This window comes from Gigantopelta aegis, chromosome 10 (genome assembly GCF_016097555.1).
Source record: "Gigantopelta aegis isolate Gae_Host chromosome 10, Gae_host_genome, whole genome shotgun sequence".
Lineage (NCBI taxonomy): Eukaryota > Metazoa > Mollusca > Gastropoda > Neomphalida > Peltospiridae > Gigantopelta > Gigantopelta aegis.
Window position 1 is genome coordinate 48,541,213 of NC_054708.1, and position 20,568 is coordinate 48,561,780.

At 39.4% G+C, this 20,568-nt stretch overlaps 1 protein-coding gene across 1 annotated transcript in view; it reads right to left on the reverse strand.

Moving 5' to 3' along the window:
• Positions 1-2,897, reverse strand: part of LOC121384582 (Y+L amino acid transporter 2-like) — a 60,642-nt gene extending 57,745 nt beyond the window's left edge. Inside the window, exon 1 of the mRNA XM_041515039.1 lies at positions 2,124-2,897. Coding sequence (XP_041370973.1) covers positions 2,124-2,625 — 502 coding nt within the window. The 5' untranslated portion in view covers positions 2,626-2,897. The remainder of the gene's footprint in view (positions 1-2,123) is intronic.
• Positions 2,898-20,568: the final 17,671 nt, after the last annotated feature.

Sequence of the window (20,568 nt, forward strand, 5' to 3'; positions counted from 1 at the left end):
GTGTATATTATTTTCATTATTATTTAAGAATTGAATGTTATATTTCTGACTTTCATGCGATGATAAACACCAAAATAGTTTTACACACTGCCGTTCATACATAAATGTGTAGGCTAAAACGGTTTTGGTGTTTATTATCGCATGAACGTCAAAAATATAACGTTCAATTGTTATAATTCTTTTCAAATACAAGGTCAATTGGTGGTCTTAATTATATTAGTAAATTGGGGGACAGGCCCGTTGTGGCCCCCGGGTGAGCAGCGCCACTAGGAACTCGTTCAGACGATACGCACTCACCCGGAAAACCTAGATGGTCCACTAACCCTTCACCCCTTTCTGTGATTGAATTCAGTGTTGTTAAATAAAATGTTAATTGGTGGTCTTAATTACAATAGTATATTGCGTTGTGTAAGCTAATAAATTGTTACCAGTGATTCCGTTGTTTTGGTTGTTTTTATATATATGTTTATATAGGCTATATTGATTACTAATTATTACTAATGAGAATTGATTTAACGTGATAGTACCTATATTGGCCGTTCTGACCATTTCTTTTGGCCGTTTTGACTTTTTCTTTGGCCGTTTTGACCATTTTCTTTGGCCGTTTTGACTTTTTTCTTTGGCCGTTTTGACTTACATGTTCAGGGCCGTTTCATCATGGGGCCGTTTTGACTGCATACCGGAAATTTAACCTAATACAAATATTAGAACGATTAGAAACACATTTAAAGGGACATACCCTAGTTTCAACCCGTGAAAATTAACACTAAGTTTAGTTAATCTACAAACCTGTAACACATTTGGATAAAGTTACAATAGAGTAAAACATGAGTCTGTGACTTTGAAATGGTGAAATACCCTCTATAAATAGACTAAAACCGTTACTTCTCAGACGCACGTGCGTTTTTAAAAATATGAGAAATGCATTTTGTGATATTAAAAACACCAGGGTGACCAAAAACACTTCGAATGTACAAAAATTGATAATCTAAACAATAAAATCTAAGTAAAATATGATTTAAGTTATAAAACGATTATGATAGTCACAAATATGCATTAGTGTTTAAAAACTGGGGTATGTCCTTTTAATATACAGCCGCTAATATTTTATGCATAAAAATATATTTGATATGTAATTACATTTGTTAAAAAGTCTGTTAGTCGATGATAACATCTAAACAATTGCAGCAAACTCAGAAATGTCTCTTTAATCAAACCTTTCTAAAATAATATGACACTATATTTACAAGTAACGAATTACCAAAACGTCTAATGGTCCTTAATTAATTTAGTAAAGTGTAAAATATTGGTCTGGAAAAATATCCGCCCAGTTCCCCGTCCCCTAACGCCAAGCCCAACCAAGGTGAACCCAAAACTATCTCAGATAGTTATCTGTCGTGTTGTTGTGTTTTAGTTCCGATTCAGACTACCTGTGTTTTAGTTCCGATTCGGACTACCTTTCATCGGAAACTACCGGCCTCGGTGGCGTCGTGGCAGGCCATCGGTCTACAGGCTGGTAGGTACTGGGTTCGGATCCCAGTCGAGGCATGGGATTTTTAATCCAGATACCGACTCCAAACCCTGAGTGAGTGCTCCGCAAGGCTCAATGGGTAGGTTTAAACCACTTGCACCGACCAGTGGTCCATAACTGGTTCAACAAAGGCCATGGTTTGTGCTATCCTGCCTGTGGGAAGCGCAAATAAAAGATCCCTTGCTGCCTGTCGTAAAAAGAGTAGCCTATGTGGCGACAGCGGGTTTCCTCTAAAAAAAAAAACCCAGCTATTGCCGATGATAAGATAAAAAAAATCAATGACCTCTAGTGGCGTCGTTAAATAAAACAAACAAACTTTACTTTCATCGGAAACTGTACACCCGATGACAATACAGGTTCGTGTAAATTGTAATACCTGAGATAACTAATGCAACAGGTACTAGTGATGAAAAATATCGACTTGTGGACGCACATGCGCAGTGCACGGGGGAGTGATGAAATATCAAACTGAATGTAAACTGCTACTGCTACTGCTAGTGTACAGAGCAAAGAACAAACGAAGAAAGAAAGAAGAAGAAGAAGAAAAAAAGAAAATGAATCGTTGGTATTTGTATCATATTGTGATACTTACGGATACAAACAGCCGCCAAAAGTCGAACTGGGATGTCTGGCTGGTCACAATCTGGAAACAAAGGCTCAATCACGTAGTAGGAAAACGTGAGAGCAACTATGGCATTGGAACACGGTCTGACTATCATACATTCTACCCAGAGTCTCAAGAACGCCAAGAATGGTCCAAACGCCTCGTAAATGTAGGCATAATCGGCTCCCGATCGCACTATAGAGGTTCCTAGTTCTGCGTAACAGTAAGCGCCGATCATAGAATACAAACCACTTAGTATCCAGACAATCAAAGACATCCCCACGCTCCCGGCGCCTTCCAACACACCTTTAGGGCTTACGAAAATACCCGAACCGATAATACTACCCACAATAACAGTTATTCCATTGACGAGTGTGATTTTGGGCTGAAGTTTAATAGTATTATCGTCTGTAATCACTGTTTTATCGTCTGCTTTCTCCGGCTTACTCTGCTCCGGCACAGAATTATATCCAGTTAGCTCCGCTGCCATGTTTCTCAGCTTCCCTGTTACCAAATGTTTTCACGATCAATTCCTTCGTTCACGACTTTTTCAAAAAATAATAATAATCCCCGAAAACACACACACAAACACAGTGACCAGTATTCTCCAATCTATGTTGTGAGTAAAACTGGTGTCTATAGTTAGCGGTTATAATCCACACTGCGCCCACCACAAGTGTTCCGTCTTTGTGGCTGTTTGGTAGTAAAATGCCACATGCCGGTTGAACACGTGTGAGGCTGGTTGACGTCACAATGCCATTGATTCAACTCCTCAAACCATCTAGAAATGTGTGCTGGGTTATACATACATGTGTGTGGGTGGGTGTGTATAGTTTAGTTTTAATTGGTTGAGCTATTGTTTATTTATATTTAAACATGTAGTACGACTGTATGATCTGCAACCTGGGTATTGTTGGATTGCATTTCTGCTACGATAAAATGTCTATTGTTCGAATATTGATCGTTTTCATTTGGTGCTTCTTTTATTGTCATCACGTGTTTGTAAAACATAGCAGGCAGCTCCAATAATCTGTAGGCTATTATGTGATTTCTATCGACATTAAAGCTGCAATCTCCATTATAATATATTTGTGTGGGCTTTTTTATTATTTTAAATATATATATATATATATATATATATATATATATATATATATATATATATATATCGATATATATATATATATATATATATATATATATATATATATATATATATATATATATATATATATATATATATATATATATAAAATTTAGGATAGATAATCCACATTATTTTTTATCGTCTCATACCATTCTTCTATATCATTCAGGACATTGCAAAAACGATTGTTTCGTTTACATGTCGCTGACGTAAATCTGAGTTTGCATAAACTAGTTTTTGTTCGCGCATTAAATTTAAGACATTGATTGATTTACATGAACATAACGGGTTCTGCAAAAAGAAAATGGGCTACATTAATTAATTTCGTTTTGCGTAATCCATAAATGGGTTACACGAATTAGCAATTATCAGAGCTGTGTCGGTTGCGTTATATACACGGACAGACATTTATTATTGTCCATTTTAAAACTAGAAGTGGTGCGCTGTTCAGCTGTTTTGTGTTAATAATAATTAAGAAATAAAAATAGTAGCTTAAAAAGTTGACAATAACTTTTATAGTGATAACACACTTGTAAAATGTTTTTACTTTGTTATTTAATACAGTTGATGAGGCGAAATTGTAACTTTTAAAGAATTCAATAAAAATAAACTGTCACAATCAGTTAAAAAAGTAAACATCCGATTGAAACTGAATTCAAGTCGTCTGCTATTTTTACTCCAAGTGCTTTGATGTGATGTTATCGGAAACTGGTTTTAAGCCAAATTTAGTATTTTATTAGTAACATTAGAACAAAAGCCGTCTGTCGTTGCTAGTTGTAAATACGCCCCTCGTGACACCAGTGGCGTAGCCAGGATTTTATTGGGGGGGGGGGGGGGGCACCCACTAGTTGGAGGGGGTCAACCCACACTATGTATGTTTGATTTTATAAAATTGAATACAGTAAAAAAAAGAAAAAAAAGAAGCGTGATACCAATAAATCTTCGCATACTTGTATACTGCCTCGAGACGAGTGATGCAATCTGGCTGCAATCAGCTCCGCTGGTCTAGATAACTGTTACCTGTGGTAGACCAGTATAGCTAATTTCGATCAGATTGCAGACACGTTATGCATGTATTTGGGAAAATTAAAACCGCAATATAGTTTTATAATAGTTCTCATTTCCGGACACCATACTAGTATTAAAGTTTGTAGCCCGTGTCCGGTTGTATTCGGGTCATGAGGAAACACACTGACTGTAACAGTGCAAGTGTTTCATGGTTCGTCGGCGAGGCCTAATCGCGGTCACCCAAGCGTACAACCATCTTGTGATGACGGCGTGAACTCACTGACTCCGGCCCAGACACAGTCCCATACATCTGCCGCCAAATGCAATTGACATCAATTTCACTTTGATGACATATTATATATTGTAGTATGCCGGAACCAGCGTTTATGCTCACCAGGGACGTAGCGTGGTAGAACCGGTGTGTGTGTGTGTGTGTGTGTGTGTGTGGGTGGGGGGGGGGGGGGGGGGGCTGAATATGAACTTAGCAGACTTTTGTCTATATATTCCCTGGACACCTAGGTATGAATAGCCCTATATTTCTCTGTACCATTTTTTTTTTAAACTTCAGTGGACGGGGAGTGGGGTCGACTCCTAGCGCACGCCCATTCTCCCTAATTTTGACACTATGTGCCCGGTGTTCATGTTAACTATTAAAAAAAATGTTATGTTGATGCATGTTCTTGTTATGTTATGTGTTAACTATGTATTACTGTGGTCCTCTTGTTACATCATGCTTGTAATATAGATTTTAAAGGGACATACTCTAGTTTTTAAACACTAAGGCATATTTTTTACTATTAGAGCCCTTTTTGATAACTAAAAACATACTTTACTTAGATTTTATTGTTTAGATTATCCATTTCCGTACATTCGAAGTGTTTTTGGTCCTCCTGGTGTTTTTAATATCACTAAATGCATTTCTCATATTTTTAAAAACGCACGTGCGTCTGAGAAGTAACGGTTATGGAGTCGAATTTTTGTCATTTTTAGAGAGTATTTTACCATTTCAAAGTCAGAGACTCATATTTCACTCAATTGTAACTTTATCCAAATGTGTTAAAGGTTTGTAGATTAATTAAACTTAGCGTGCATTTTCATGGGCTGAAACTAGGGTCTGTCCCTTTAATTTATTGCGTTAATTATGCGTCCTTAAAAACATAAAACTTCGCTCAATGTTGTATCGCCCAAAACTATATTTCCGGACTAGAGGCAATTTCATTTCATTTTAACTTATGTTCGTGTTTGTATCTAATTAAGGTTCAAACACGCTGTCCTGGGGACACACCGTAGCTATTTAGCGTCAAAATATGGAATTTCGGATGCGTGCTTGTTTTAAATGTGTTTTAATGTAATATTTATATATTTTATCTGTGTTGATTATTAATATTTTATTGTCTCTCTTAACTCCATATGGTGTTTAATGACGTTTTATGTTTTATAAGAGGTGAGACTTTAATAAACAATTTGTCTGTCTGTCTGTCTGTCTGCATTTAAAGACTGCGTCACAAATACAAAATGTTTGACATCCAATCAGTGTGCTTTAGTGTTTTTGTTATACTTCACTTATTTTTATTATTGTTTAATTCCTAAAGTAAATTCATGACCAGTTTGTTCAGTTGTGTTGATGTTGTGATGCCTTCTAATTAATCTAGTATTTGTCACCAAAGAAACACCACTGAAATGCAGACAGAAAACCCCGTGGCGCCACAGTGCCAGTTAAAGGGGTGCGTTGTTCACAGATGGCCTCAGACCACAATTAATTTCGCTATATGTTTCTATATAGCCTTAGTGGCTATAACATTTTTATTAATATCAGCAGGCCCGTGACGTTTTGTATGTACCTTTGCCTGCCTGGGGGACACATACCCTGAAAAGGACAACCCCTGTTGTCCAGCTCTTTCTCCCAGCATATTGGTTTAACCAGACACACCCTCTAAACCAGGCCGGAGTACTCCCATTTTACACAAAAAGCACTACTTTTGCATGGGCCGGAATTACCACAAACAAGTCTTCAATGTCAACAAGTTACACATGTTTACAAACTACATGTTCTCCCCTGTCACTTCAGTCAAATAGTTGCCACTTCATAGCAGTCTGCCATGAAATAATCACAGTCAAACAGCAGACTACTTGCGCGGTCAAATTTCCGGATTTTCGACAACCAAATGGGAAGATAACTGTAATCTGAGGCCAGATGGCATTGTGTGTTACGTAACTTAAGACGGGAACGTGTCTTACGTTACAAAAAGTTACGCCAGAATGGGAGTATAAAAATAGCAGATTTTGTTCGCGTAATTGTTGACATATTTAGCAAAAAACCGTCACGTGCAAAATTCGTTGTAACGGCGCGTACCTAGCCAAAAATAACGAGGGTAGGCGCGTGTGTAGAAGGGGTGGATGGGGGGTTGGGGATCGAACCCCATCCCCGTTTCAAACAAATGTTCCTTTATTATATTTTCCAGGGAAGCATGTCCCCCCTCTTAGGAACTTCCGTCGCCAGTCTAGACCTCCCCCTTGCACAATTTCTTGCACACGCGCCTGAAGTGGAAATTAAAAAAAAAAGTTTTTTTAAGTATACAAGGCACAGTAAGTCTTCTAAAACTAAAAATTACTTTTGAGGTGTGTGGAAGGGGGGGGGGGGGGGGGTAGATGACCGCTTCTGTGTTGGCCTGTGTAATGAGGTGATGCAAAAAGGTGCTTTGTTACAATCTATGACATCGTTTATCTTTGTTCCACACCCAGTAGCCGATGTATTTTCCGTGCTGGGATGTCGTTAAACATACATTCATTCATGCATGACAAAAAAGAAAAGAGAAAAGAAAAGAAAAAAAACGTATAGCATGCGAGACACTAAAGTGTATTGTAGTCGTTATTACCACGACAAAAAAGCTGTCATGCGAAGCAGGCTCGTTGAAACGCGAATACATCAAGAGTCAACATCCTTGTGTTTTTGTCTTGTTGCAGAGGCGCGAAACTCCTGCTCAAACATCAGTGAACATTTCGTCTTTAACACCAGCTAGAAACAGGTCACTTCAAAATGTGAGTTCAGACATCAAAGCAGCACAGTAGTAATTCGTATGAATGCATTGTGTACAGTGTAAACGCACGGTTTTCTTAGATGGGAGAATTGTAAACAACGGGGTTAAGCCGCACTTTTGGCGGGAAAAAGATCTCGGTCTAGATGCAATAGTGGCCAATTGGTCTGAAGCACGATGGTCATACGAATAAAGCGTATGCTGTTGCGTGAAGTACTAGTACGTTGCGGTCACGGCAGATTTCAAGCCTTTGTAGGAGGTAACAGAACAGTGATGAGTTGATATGTAGATTCCCAATACTTACGTCAAAACGAGTCCGGAAATATGATCACAGTATATTTATTATTATTATTAGTAGTAGTATTATTAGTATTATATCAGGATAAAGAAACCAATATTTGAAGACAAGAAGCGTTTACATCCATATAATACTATAATTATACCTACTAAAGTCATGTCATGTCATGTCATAGGGTTTTACGTGCACATTCAGAGCAAGCTGTTGTAGCGCACGTCCATGACAGGAAAGGTGGGGGGAGGGAAAGGAGGGACCGCCTGCACTGGCAGGTGCAAGGGAGCACCAGCAGCCCGATTGAATCAGTAGCAGACGGATGGGGGTGGTGGTGGTGCTATGGAATTTGAATGGAGCCGTTAATGCCAAAGAGAAAGTGGTGCGCAGTTTTGTTGAGGAAATTTTGGCGCAATTTTGAACGGTGCGGTCGAAAGGTAACTGGCCGAGCTAATATAGGTTTTGATATTAGTGAATCGAGAGTAGCTCGTTAATTTTAGACCTTTACGATGCTGTGGTGTCTCTCCCTAGGTTGCCCATCGGGCCCTTATAAAGGGCCTTACCGCTTCTGCTCGAAGCATCACCAAGTACCAACTTATTACCAGCAGCAAGTATTGGGGGTTTGGGGGGGGGGGGGAGGCCGATATTCTTTTGTTCAGCTTCCCCCGGGTGCATTGCAATTGTGTACTCGGAACGGTATTCTTTTGTCCGGTTCCTTATTAGAGCACGTGCTGGGCCATTAAATGGGGGGCGGATGCATTGTTATTATTAGTCAATGCATCCTGTGTACTGTTGCAGTGAGCGTGTAGTCTGTATGTAAATCCTGGTTTGGTATTAAGGTTGTACTTATTGTCTTACGTCCCTACTCTAGTGAATTCAACGGTCATCATGACCACCCACCCCCCTCCGTCTTTGTATAGCATTGAACACAATGACGGAGGGGGAGTTAGACTAATCTGGCTATCTAATTCGAAGGGTGGAACCCTTATAGTGTAGGTATTGGTTTAAAAAGCCTAATGCTTGACATACTTAACTTTATTACCAATCAATGAAAGAAAGAAAGAAAGAAAAAGAAAGAAAAATAGGGTTAAAGTGTCTAGTAGCAGTTGTATAGCTGACAGCTAAGTAATTAAGAATTTTTTTATTCCCGCCCCCTGAATAATTATTTTATAAAGAAATGAAATGATTGAGGCGAAATGAACGGTATCTATATGTTGGTAACTGTTAGTAATGTAGAATAATTTAGTAGGCTTACTTGGTTAGTCTTTTAAGTCAATCTTGTTTTTCCTATTTGCTATTTCCTCAGTTGCCCTAGTTGACTTACCTTAGTCAATCATGGCTTCATGCATCAGTATTAAAGACATGGTGCGAGTGCAAAACACAATTGTGCAGTTTATTTACACGTGAGGTTCCTTGTTCGCGATTGGCTGGATTGGACCAGTGAGAATGCTGCAAGAGAAAGTGGTAATTAGTGGTATCCTATCTTGTTTGTTTTAAGGGCCACAAAAACATTTGGGAGTGGTATACACCAATTGCAACACACGAGTTTCAGAACCTGAATAAATATTTACAGTAAGGTTAACAATGGTTATTAATTATTCGCTACCGTCCCGCCGTTGAACCCCGGGGTTGGAGTGCTTGTCGGTCGTGTGCTGAAGCTCGCTCTTCCCTCCCGGAGTTGTACAGGCGGGTGGTTTTGAATAATTGTTGATTAATAATTTTATTTTATGCCAGCTATCTAGTTTAAGTATATGCTTTTACTTGTGTCGTTTCACCGTTCTCCCCTCGGATTGGAATACATAGTCTGGTCGAGTGCGAAGGGTGGATGTTCCGCCAAGGGGTCACAGGTGTCACGATTTAAGTATTGTCATATCTAGTAGTTATTAATCACTCGCTACCGTCCCGCCGTTGATCGCTCTGGTTGGAGTGCTTGTTGGTCGAGTGCTTAAGGTCGCTCTTCCATCCAAGAGATGTACAGGCGGGAGGTTTTGAGCAATTGTTAATTTATAGCTGCATTTATATCAGCTAACTAGTTTAGGCATATGGTTGTACTTTTGTCGTTTCACCGTTCTCTCCCCGGGTTGGAATACCTAGTCTGTTCGAGTGCGCAGGGTGGATGTTCCTTCCAGGGAGTCACAGGTGTCAGGAGTTAAGTAGTATACTAATTACTTATCTTAGTTATAGATCGCCACCTTCCATCCGTTGGTCTCCCAGATTGGAGTGCGTGTCGGTTGAGTGTAGAAGGTCGCTCTTCCCTCCAGGAGACGTACAGGCGGGTGGTTGCGATCTTTTTCTAATTTTTTAGCTTTTGACTAAATGACTTGCCAGGAGCCCAGTGGGTGCGCTACGGCTTCCCATCCTGCCTGCGATCGATCGAGTTGCTACTAAAGTACTATTGGCAGCATTTTTATTCAGAACTAATGTTATGTAACATGCACATACAAATATCTAGGTGTACAGTTAGTGTAAACATAGTTTCGTACACACCCGTTGGTGAGAACGTCATTCGTTATTTTTGTTAACACATATGGTGTTAACAAACATACGTGCGATATCATTTTAAAGAAATACGACTGGCTGCTCCTAGGTGATGACCTGGTCATCAGTGCAGTATCATTCAATGAAAAAAAGCATGGTCGCATCAATCACTCAGTCTCTTTGACGTACCAAGGGAGCGGGACGTAGCCCAGTGGTTCAACGCTCGCTCGATGCGCGATCGGTGTTGGATCGATCCCCGTCGGTGAGCCCATTGGGCTATTTCTCGTTCCAGCCAGTGCACCACGACTGGTATATCAAAGACCGTGGTATGTACTACCCTGTCTGTGGGATGGTGCATATAAAAGATCCCTTGCTGCTAATCGAAAAAGTAGCCCATGAAGCTTGCAATCTGATTAAAATTAGCTCTACTGATCTGCCAGTAGATCTAACAGCATTGCGTTGACTCCCATGTCCAGGTGACATTTCGTCTGTAAATAATAATTTAAATATCGACAAATCATACTTTGCCTTTTATAACGTTATTTGGGAGCATACAAAATTCTAAAAATATTGATCGAGACTATTTATGCGATCACCGTACCGCGGACCATACCAATATGTACGGGCCGGGTTATGCGACTGCTCAACTGGTATATATAACTCCATGTGTTCGATATATATATATATATATAAAACATTAATGCATTTAATGCGAGATCGGTCTGGTGAGATACAAGTTTGTTTTGTTTGTTTGTTGAACAACACCACTAGAGCACATTGGTTGTCAAACATGTGGTAATTCTGACACGTAGTCCAAGGAAACCCGGTAAATTTTTTCTAATGCAGCAAGGTATCCTTTATACATGTATATGCACTTTCCCACAGACAGGAAAGCACATTCCATGGCCTATAACCAGAATGTGTGTGTATATGTATGTATGTATGTATGTATTGATGTATGAATATCTATATATTGTATTTATGTCGAGGTTGACTGTTACATACATAGATATTAATGCACTTGCGCAGGGGATAATTAAAACCTTTCTGGCCTCACAAATTGTCACATGCCGCTGCTGGGACTCGAACCTGTGGCACCGAATCGCCCGCAAATTGCAAGACTAATCACGATACGCTCTGAGCTATTGAGGCATCCATAAAAAGGATGCTCTTTAACTCAACCACATGCATGGGGCCTACAATCTACGCGGTCGATCCCGCTTACGCGCATGAAACAGTAGGCAGACCTGCCACTGGCTAGTATGTATTGATGTATGAATATCTATAGTTTGTATGTATGTCGAGGCTGACTGTTAAATACATAGAGATTATTATACGAGGTTGTGTGTCGTACTGATTTTACGAAACGAGTGTCAGGATTATTGTATTACCCAAGCGAGAGCGAGAGTAATGCATTAATCCCGACATGAGTTTCGTAAACTAAGTACGATTCACACACGAGTATAATAATTTCTTTATTATCCACATTATCCAAAATATTATTTTCGTGAATAGCAAGGCTGGACCATGTCAAAACGTTTCAAACGTAACTAAAAAGAGATGACAAAATGACGTAATTTTAATAAACGTTTACACTGGGGAAGCCGCATTAAGTTATGACGTTGCTTCACAAAATTACGTCATTCTATATATCTATATATTGTATTTATGTCGAGGTTGACTGTTACATACATAGATATTAATGCACTTGTGCAGGGGATAATTAAAACCTTTCTGGCCTCACAAATTGTCCCATGCCGTTGCTGGGACTCAAACCTGTGGCATCGAATCGCCCGCAAATTACAAGACTAACCACGATGCGCTCTGTATGTATGTACTTATTATCTCAAGGGAGTGGGATCTAGATGTCAGGAGAGTGCTCACCTGAGGTTCTTTGGTTATAGGAATGAATCTCCTCAGTGGATTATTTTGTGAATGTTTTTCCCCGTCCCAATCGGTGTCCCATGACTGGTATATCCAAGGCCCATCAAAGTGCATATAAAAGATCCCTTGCTGCTACTGGAAACATTATCTCGTGCTATTGATTGATTATGTCGAGCGCTCAACATTTTACCTCTCATAGTCTTTTGCAATTCTCTTTTTGGCTGGGCGCGGACGGGGTTTCGCTAAGTTGGTTGAGTGCTAGCCGTAGGTGCTTGTGTTGCAGGATCGAACCACCTTGGTGGATCCATTCAACTGATTGGGTTTTTCGTGTTCCAACCAGTGCACGACATGGTAAAATGCCGTGGTATTTGTTACCCTGTCTATGAGAGTGTGCATATAAGAGATCCCTTACTACTAGTGGAAAAACGTAGCTTATGATCTTGGGCTCTCAACTTATTATCTCAAGCGATCAATGTATTATGTCAAGCGATCAATGTATTATCTCAAGCGATCAATGTATTATGTCAAGCGATCAACATATTAACTCAAAGCAACATGTATGTCTTTTTCTTTTGCAATTCTCTTTTTTAGTTGTACAGTACTGATGCAGAAGTTGAGAGCTCAAGATAATAAGTCGAGTGCTGGAGATAATAAATTGAACACTCACGATAGTAAGTTAATGACTAAGATAATAACTTGAGCACTCGAGATAATAAGTCAAGCACTTGAAATAGCAAATCGAGCACTCGTGATAATAAGTCAAAAGTTTAACATAATAAGTTGAGCACTTAGAATACTCAAATGCTTGAGCTCGAGATAATAAGTTAATGACTGAGGATAATAAGTCGATTACTTGAGATAATAAGTCATGCAAGCGCTCAAGATAATAAGTTGAGCATTTGAAATAATGTCGAGCGCTTGAAATAATCAGTAATGCGCTCAAGATAATAAGTCGAGAGCTCGAGATAATTGGCTTGGCTAGGTATTTAACGTGTCCATATACCTCTATCGTTTCGAACATGCCTGTCCCGATTCCGGCCTCCGATAAAATCGGGGGTCTGACTCGGGACAGGAAGCACCTAAATAGGGGGACAATTTAGAAATGTAGAAATTTACGGCCTATAAATAATAGAATGAATGGAAAGGGGAGGTTAATAAATGTTGACTGCGTCCTTAAAATAAAATAAAGTTAAACTAAAACTAATTAATAAATAATTTGACGCAATTTTTACATGGGATGATCTAAATAGATTATAAATTAATAAATATAAAATAATTTAATACCCCTGAGGTTGGGATGAAGGGTAGGAAGGTTGGACCCAGCCCACAGAAAAGTTGATTAGAAATTTGTTTAAAAGATATAGAAATTACTAAACATATTTCGAACCTTGGTGTGACACGGTGGGGGCCCAGGGAGAGGGGAGGCCAGAACCTACACAGAACCTAAGGCCAAACCGCCTACGCCCTATGGCCCCCCAAAAACCCCTAACCACCGGCATCCCATCCCCCCGTCCCACACCGTGTCCAACCGCAGCTCGATCCAATCATGGCAACTAATTATTAAAAAGTTATTAGGGAGGTTACAATATTTATGTCACTAGGAGTGTGACCCTAGGTTAAATGTCCACCGTTGGTGCCACTGGGAGAGTGGTCACGAAGAGCGAAACGCATCCAGTCGACACACGAAGAAAAACGCGACAGAACTCAAGGTAATATTAACCAGGGTACTGCCAGGGCACAGACCAGACACCTGCCCTGTTAAATTACATAAGTTGTTTTTATTAAAAATCTAAAAGATGATTAAAATATGGATAAAAAAATATGAAAATAATAATTGAGCTAGCATGCCTGTAACCTAACAAATTAATTTTAAAAAAACCCATAACCAAATTAAAAATACATAATTATTTATAACTTATAAAATCCGGAAGGGGGAGGGGATTACTGCCAGATAAGCTCCCCGCCCCAATACCGAGCAATACACATACACACACTAGCATACAACAACAACATATATACACAAATATAAAAATAAATAATATGGGGGACCAGGCGGCGGCACATATTAGTTAATATAAAATTAATTGTATAAATAAAGGGATATCTTAATTAATATTGCTTAATAATTCATTCTCATAGACAATGCCACTAGCCGGTCACCAAACAAATTTTGAAATGACCTGATAGGGCACAATAAATAATTACAAAGAAAGAATTAAGACGATATCTTGAATATTAAATTTTTTAAAGCTAAAACTAAACGAGTACTTGTAAGCGTCGCGCAACCGATCGATAAGACCGGCCTCGGTGGCGTAGTGGTTAGGCCATCGGTCTACAGGCTGGTAGGTACTGGGTTCGGTTTTTAAATCCAGATACCGACTCCAAACCCTGAGTGAGTGTTCCGCAAGGCTCAATGGGTAGGTGTAAACCACTTGCACCATATTATTAATTTATTTTAATGGGTGGTGTTTTTAGATTGTATGAAAAAAAACTTTGAGACTTTAATACATTTTAAATTGCTGGTGTTCAACATAATGATAGTTATTTTAACACTGTGAGGCCGAACGTTGATTTATTTTTTTGGCAACGGGATTAAATAATAATCGTAACCATTTTGCATTAAAGGAAGGGACAATTAAGGCATTTGGCCTGGTATGCATATTCAACGATATATAATGCACATTATTGCTTGATATCAACAAGTATAATCATATACTACAGGGGCGTGCGCAGGAAATTTTGCGGGGGGGGGGGGGGGAGAGTCGAGGTGTCTGGCGAAGCCCGATATCATCTCAGTACACTTCCTGTACGCACGCGCCTGTGCTAGTAGTTAATTAATAATACGGTTATATGTGACGGTTATTAAATATAACGGGCGCAGTCATTTTGTACCATCTCAGTGAGTACGCCCTCTGGCGAGCTGGTGGTTACGTAATACTTAACGCGTAACGTCAGGAATGAGCCTTAGAACTAGAGAAACACAATCTACCTGGTTTTTGCGGGATGATAAATAGTCATACATTGCAATGTTCTGTAATAATACACATCCCAGTAAGCCAGCAATAAGTATATTCAGCACTATATATATTATTTTTCAATACAAAATAAAATACCATTGTCAAAGTGGCTACACAACAAGTCGAAATAATTAACAATGTTTTGTCCATGCATTAACCTACGTACGGAGTGTTTTCTTAGTTAATTGGTCTATGCTGTTATTTACTTCTACCTATGATTCCTGATTGGCAGGTGTGTATTTGATTGGTAACCAGACGAGCCAATTAATTGATGCTGTCTAGACACAAAAATACATACCGGTATTGTGGAATATTACCTGTCGCCCCTAAAATGGTAATGGACATGGTTTATTACTGTAAATAGTTCTGTAAAACTATTGATTAAGTAGACTTTTCCATCTAAAACCACAAAACTGACCAATTACGTAATCCCAAAGAAAAGAAAATTATCATTTGGGTATCGTGGGTTGTCGTTTTTGCTCCAACGTAGCATATCAATAGGCCTAATAGTGTACATTCTTCCTTTGGATTATTTAACAGAGGAAAAAAAAAAAAAAAAATTATTTAACGACGCACTCAACACATTTTATTTACGGTTATATTCGTCAGACATATGGTTAAGGACCACACAGATTTTGAGAGGAAACCAATGTCTATTTTTACCACCACACTGGGTCCGCAGTTAATGTCAATTAAACAAATACCTTATTCTGATTGGCTAAGAACAATGACCTAGATTGACAATTCTTTGTAGTGAACCGGCCTCGGTGGCGTCGTGGTAGGCCATCGGTCTACAGGCTGGTAGGTACTGGGTTCGGATCCCAGTCGAGGCATGGGAGTTTTAATCCAGATACCGACTCCAAACCCCGAGTGAGTGCTCCGCAAGGCTCAATGGGTAGGTGTAAACCACTTGCACCGACCAGTGATCCATAACTGGTTCAACAAAGGCCATGGTTTGTGCTATCCTGCCTGTGGGAAGCGCAAATAAAAGATCCCTTGCTGCTAATCGGAAGAGTAGCCCATGTAGTGGCGACAGCGGGTTTCCTCTCAAAATCAGTGTGGTCCTTAACCATATCTCTGACGCCATATAACCGTAAATAAAATGTGTTGAGTGCGTCGTTAAATAAAACATTTCTTTCTTTCTTTGTAGTGTAAGCTGACTGCCTGTGTCAGAAACGTGTGTACACGCTATTGAGTTTGTTGTTAATTGCTGTTGTTTTAAGTCTTCTCAGCATTAAATTTTGGATGTAAATAAACAACACTAGTAAGTAATTGTAACATAGAAGGTGTGTTTCTGATAATTAGATACTAGTAAAAAATTTTTTTTAAATTAATAAACAATTATTATTTATTAATAACAAATGGAACACTAATTAATAGATGTGCTACTGAACGTTTTTTTGTTTTCTTCCTAGTTCATGTAATTATTATTATTTATTTTAATTATTATTATTTATTTTTTTCAACAAAACTGGCCCCATGTCTGGGAATAAGCCCACCCCATGCTAAGCTCACAATGAGTTGTCTTGGCCCCCTGGGCTTATTTCCGGTAAAATACGGTAATGAAAAAACTATATGTCAAAATTACCAAATGTGTGACATCCAATAGCCGATGATTAACATATTAATGTGCTCTAGTGGTGTCGTTGACCCCCCCCCCCCCACACACACACACACATTTTTGTTGATCTTTGTGACAAGTCAACAATAAGTAATGCAAAATCTTGCACTTTTAAAGCCGCACACCCTAGTTCCATCCAGCTAAAATAAATTATAATTTGGTTAATCTACAAACCTGTAGCACACTTAGATCACGTTTTTATCAAATGGAGTGAAAAAGCAGGTTTTATATCGATAAATACCATGGGAATCCCCATGTCCCAATTGCTTGAAATAATTTTGAAAGTTAGTATTCTGATGTCACCGGTAGATGTCGCTTGAAGCACAACAATGCCTACGTCACGACAAATTTCACAGACTTGGGGTGCGTTCATTTCACCTCTCCTGGACATGTTCCAACTGTTCTGTCCTGGTTGTATCCCCTCTCCAGATATCGTAAGACTTAGCAAAATTATTGGTTTTAAGGGTTTGTAACGTTTTGTATTGAGACACTTACTTGTCTGAACTTTATTGTTACTGAAAATGTTCACGAACTGTGAAGAAAAATCTCACAAATGAACAACAACAAATCGGATGTTGATTGCGCGAACCGTGCACGAGAAAACAAACCGAACCAAAATGATAACGGTCACGTGGTATACTAACGTCTGTGACATTGAAATGGAAATATCCCGTCTAAAAATAGATTAGACCTTGTCTGCTCAACGTTTTTTTCTCAGAGACCCGTGCCATTTTATGAAATACGAAAAATGCATTTTGTGGTATTACAAAAACCAGGATTACCAGGATTACCAAAAAACACTTCAGGTGAATGGAAGTGTATATTCTAAATAATAAACGGTAAGTAAAGTGCAATTTTATTTGTGAAAAAATGGATTTAATAGCGAAAAACAACGCCGTAATGGTTAACAACTAGCCGTAACTAGGGTGTGTCCCTTTAATACCCCGCTCTCTCTCACACTCGCAATAGAATATAGAATATCAGGTTTTTACGTTTTGATAACGTGGTTATTTGGCGAGGTTTAGACAACAGTGTAACAGGCGACCTTCAGCTAGCCTGTTACACTGATATCAAAACGTAGTAACCTGATACATTTTTTTTTTTTTCATGCAACCCTTTTCAAGTTATATTTTTGTAATATGTTTCAGTCAAAAGCGGTATACAAACGCATCCCACGATTCCCCATCTCCTTGTGAGCGTTACGTAAACAGGCACGGTGGAGACAGGGCTCTAGTGCCCCCCCCCCCCCCCCCCCCCCCCACCCCCCCCCCCCCCCCCCCCCCCCCCCCCCCACCCCCCACCCCCACCCCCCCACCCCCACCCCCACCACAATAATTCTGAATGAAAGATAATATTGTAGTAAATATTAAGGCAAAGATGAATTTTATTTGTAGAATTCAGGAAATTGCATTTCAGGTCATCTAGTTTTTAAAAGTTTACGAGGGAATATACCCCGGAACCCCCTAACAAATTTGTTTCCACCCTCGATCTGTCGGCCCCCGCCCCCCCCCCCCCCCCCCCCCCCCCCCCCCCCCCCCCCCCCCCCCCCCCCCCCCCACACACACACACACACAATGTCTACTTGATTCCTCTGTCTGGTAAAATGTGTCGAACGACGAATGGCCCCATTAGCCAATCGTAAATAGTAAAGTAATATCGCTGGCCGGTAAATGTATATTTTTGACCGGATCGACACGTAATCTAATAGCTCGAGTCACCTCCAGTCCTCCCCTTATTTATATTCATATATAGTTCCCCTACATAATAATAAGCGGAGGGCTGGAGGTGACTCGAGTTAACCGTGTGCAAACACGCACGTGCTGTTCGACACATGACTTTACATAACGAGCACGGACATTACTTCAAAAATAGGAAGTTGCGCATTTTAATTAATGTTTTCACTTAATTTACAATTACTGTAATAACTACTTTTAACCTACAAAGACGTTATCAGAACAATTTTTTTAAAATAAATAATAATAATATGAAGAAAAAAGTACGAAACATATGCACACCTTTGGAAAAATAAGATCGTCTGTTTAAACTCACACAGAAAATATCGCATTGAATGTGTTGCCGAAGCTCCCAAATGATATGTGTTAACGAAAATGGTTAAATCAAAAGAAAAAGTTGTATTCTTCTACCAAAAATTTATTATATCGAACAATGTAGGCCTATTACTAAAAACTACGATACAACAGACTGTATCGAAACAGGATACACCTAATTTGCATATCCAGACCAGACTTCTTTGTCACTGTGACGGAACATGCTCTTATCTTTTCGCCTGTGGCGATGTTAATTGTTTTAGAGGGCCGTGTGCAGCTTGGTTACGTAATACCCCCGCGCGACGTGGTAGGGCTGTGCAGTACCAATATGCACTTAGACCAGGTGTGGAGGCCATGTGGCCAGTAGTTACGTAATACCTCCGCTAGTTCGGTTTACGATCGGGGTATTGCTAGCGGAATGGCGACAGTAAGTTTGGTCAACTAAGAAAATATACCGACTCTGGGAGATGTGGAAATATCACATGATAGGTGAGGTACCGCGTTGTGCCCCCAGGCGATATTCGCTGTCTCTGAGATTTTTTGAATAAATAGATAGGATTTTAGAGATATCGAGGAGAAACATTTGGAAGGCTCCCGGGGAACGTGTCCGTCAGGACTGGTAAATATATTTTTCTGCTCTGTTGTATAACCTTGATGTGATTGAGGTGACTTTAAATATTTTAATACTGTATTATACTGTCACGGGGATCCTACAATACCCGTAACTGAATGAAACACGATTATCCAAATATCTCTCCTAACTGTATATCTATTAGATCTCTCTGTAACGGGCAGTTATACCCGCGTGGCTCGTCTAGGTATGATCAGAGATAAGATCTTATATAAAGTATATGTAATATAGCACGTTTAGTTCACTAGAAAACACAACAAAAACACAATACACTTTGGAATCTGTATTACTACTACGCTGACAAATGTACTGCCGCAGTAGTTAATTAACAACAACAAATAATAACAACCCAGAACTGATCACTTAATTAGTTAATCTCTATGTGCCTAGTTTACATAATATTGTAATCACTTCACCGTGACACAACACCCACACGTGTGATAATTGAGAAACGCTTCCAGGGGAACTTAATTAATAAAGGAATTACAACTCTATTTCTAACTGGTTAATTATTAATTAACCCTTAACTACTCATTCAGTAACCTTGTAATACAGAATTAATACTGGTACCTATCACAATAAAAACAATAACCTACAGTTTACCTAGGTCCTCTAGGATGACTGGTTAAGCTTTATATATATTAGAACAGTGAGCCTACAGTTTACTGCGTCCGATTACCGACAGAACCGTCTAAATAATATTGGTATAATACAGTATTAAAATATTTAAAGTCACATCAATCACATCAAGGTTATACCACAGAGCAGAAATAATATTTACCAAGTCCAAACGGACGCGTTCCCTGAAAGCTTTCCAATATGTTTCTCCCCATATCTCTAAAACCCTAGCTATTCATCATAAAACCGAATATCGCCTGGGGGTACAACCCTATCAAGTGATATTTCCACAGAGACCAAGCCGGCATATTTTTCTTAGATAGCTAGACTTGCTGACGCCTAGTCGCCAAAATCACGGTCGTAAAAACCGCACTCGCGGAGGTAGTACGTAACTACTGGCCACATGGCCTCCGCACCTGGTCTGGGTGTGTATTAGAAAGAGCTCGACGACCGTCGCACAGAGGTATTACGTAACAAAGTGCCCACCTGGACTTAAGTGCATATTGGAACTGCACACGACCCTCTAAAACAATTAATATCGCCACAGGCGAAAACAAAATTAAGAGCATGTTCCGTCACACACCCCCACCTCAAAAAGGATATTTCCTCTATTCTAGGAATAGGGAAATATACTACATTAAAACAAAAGGTGCGTTA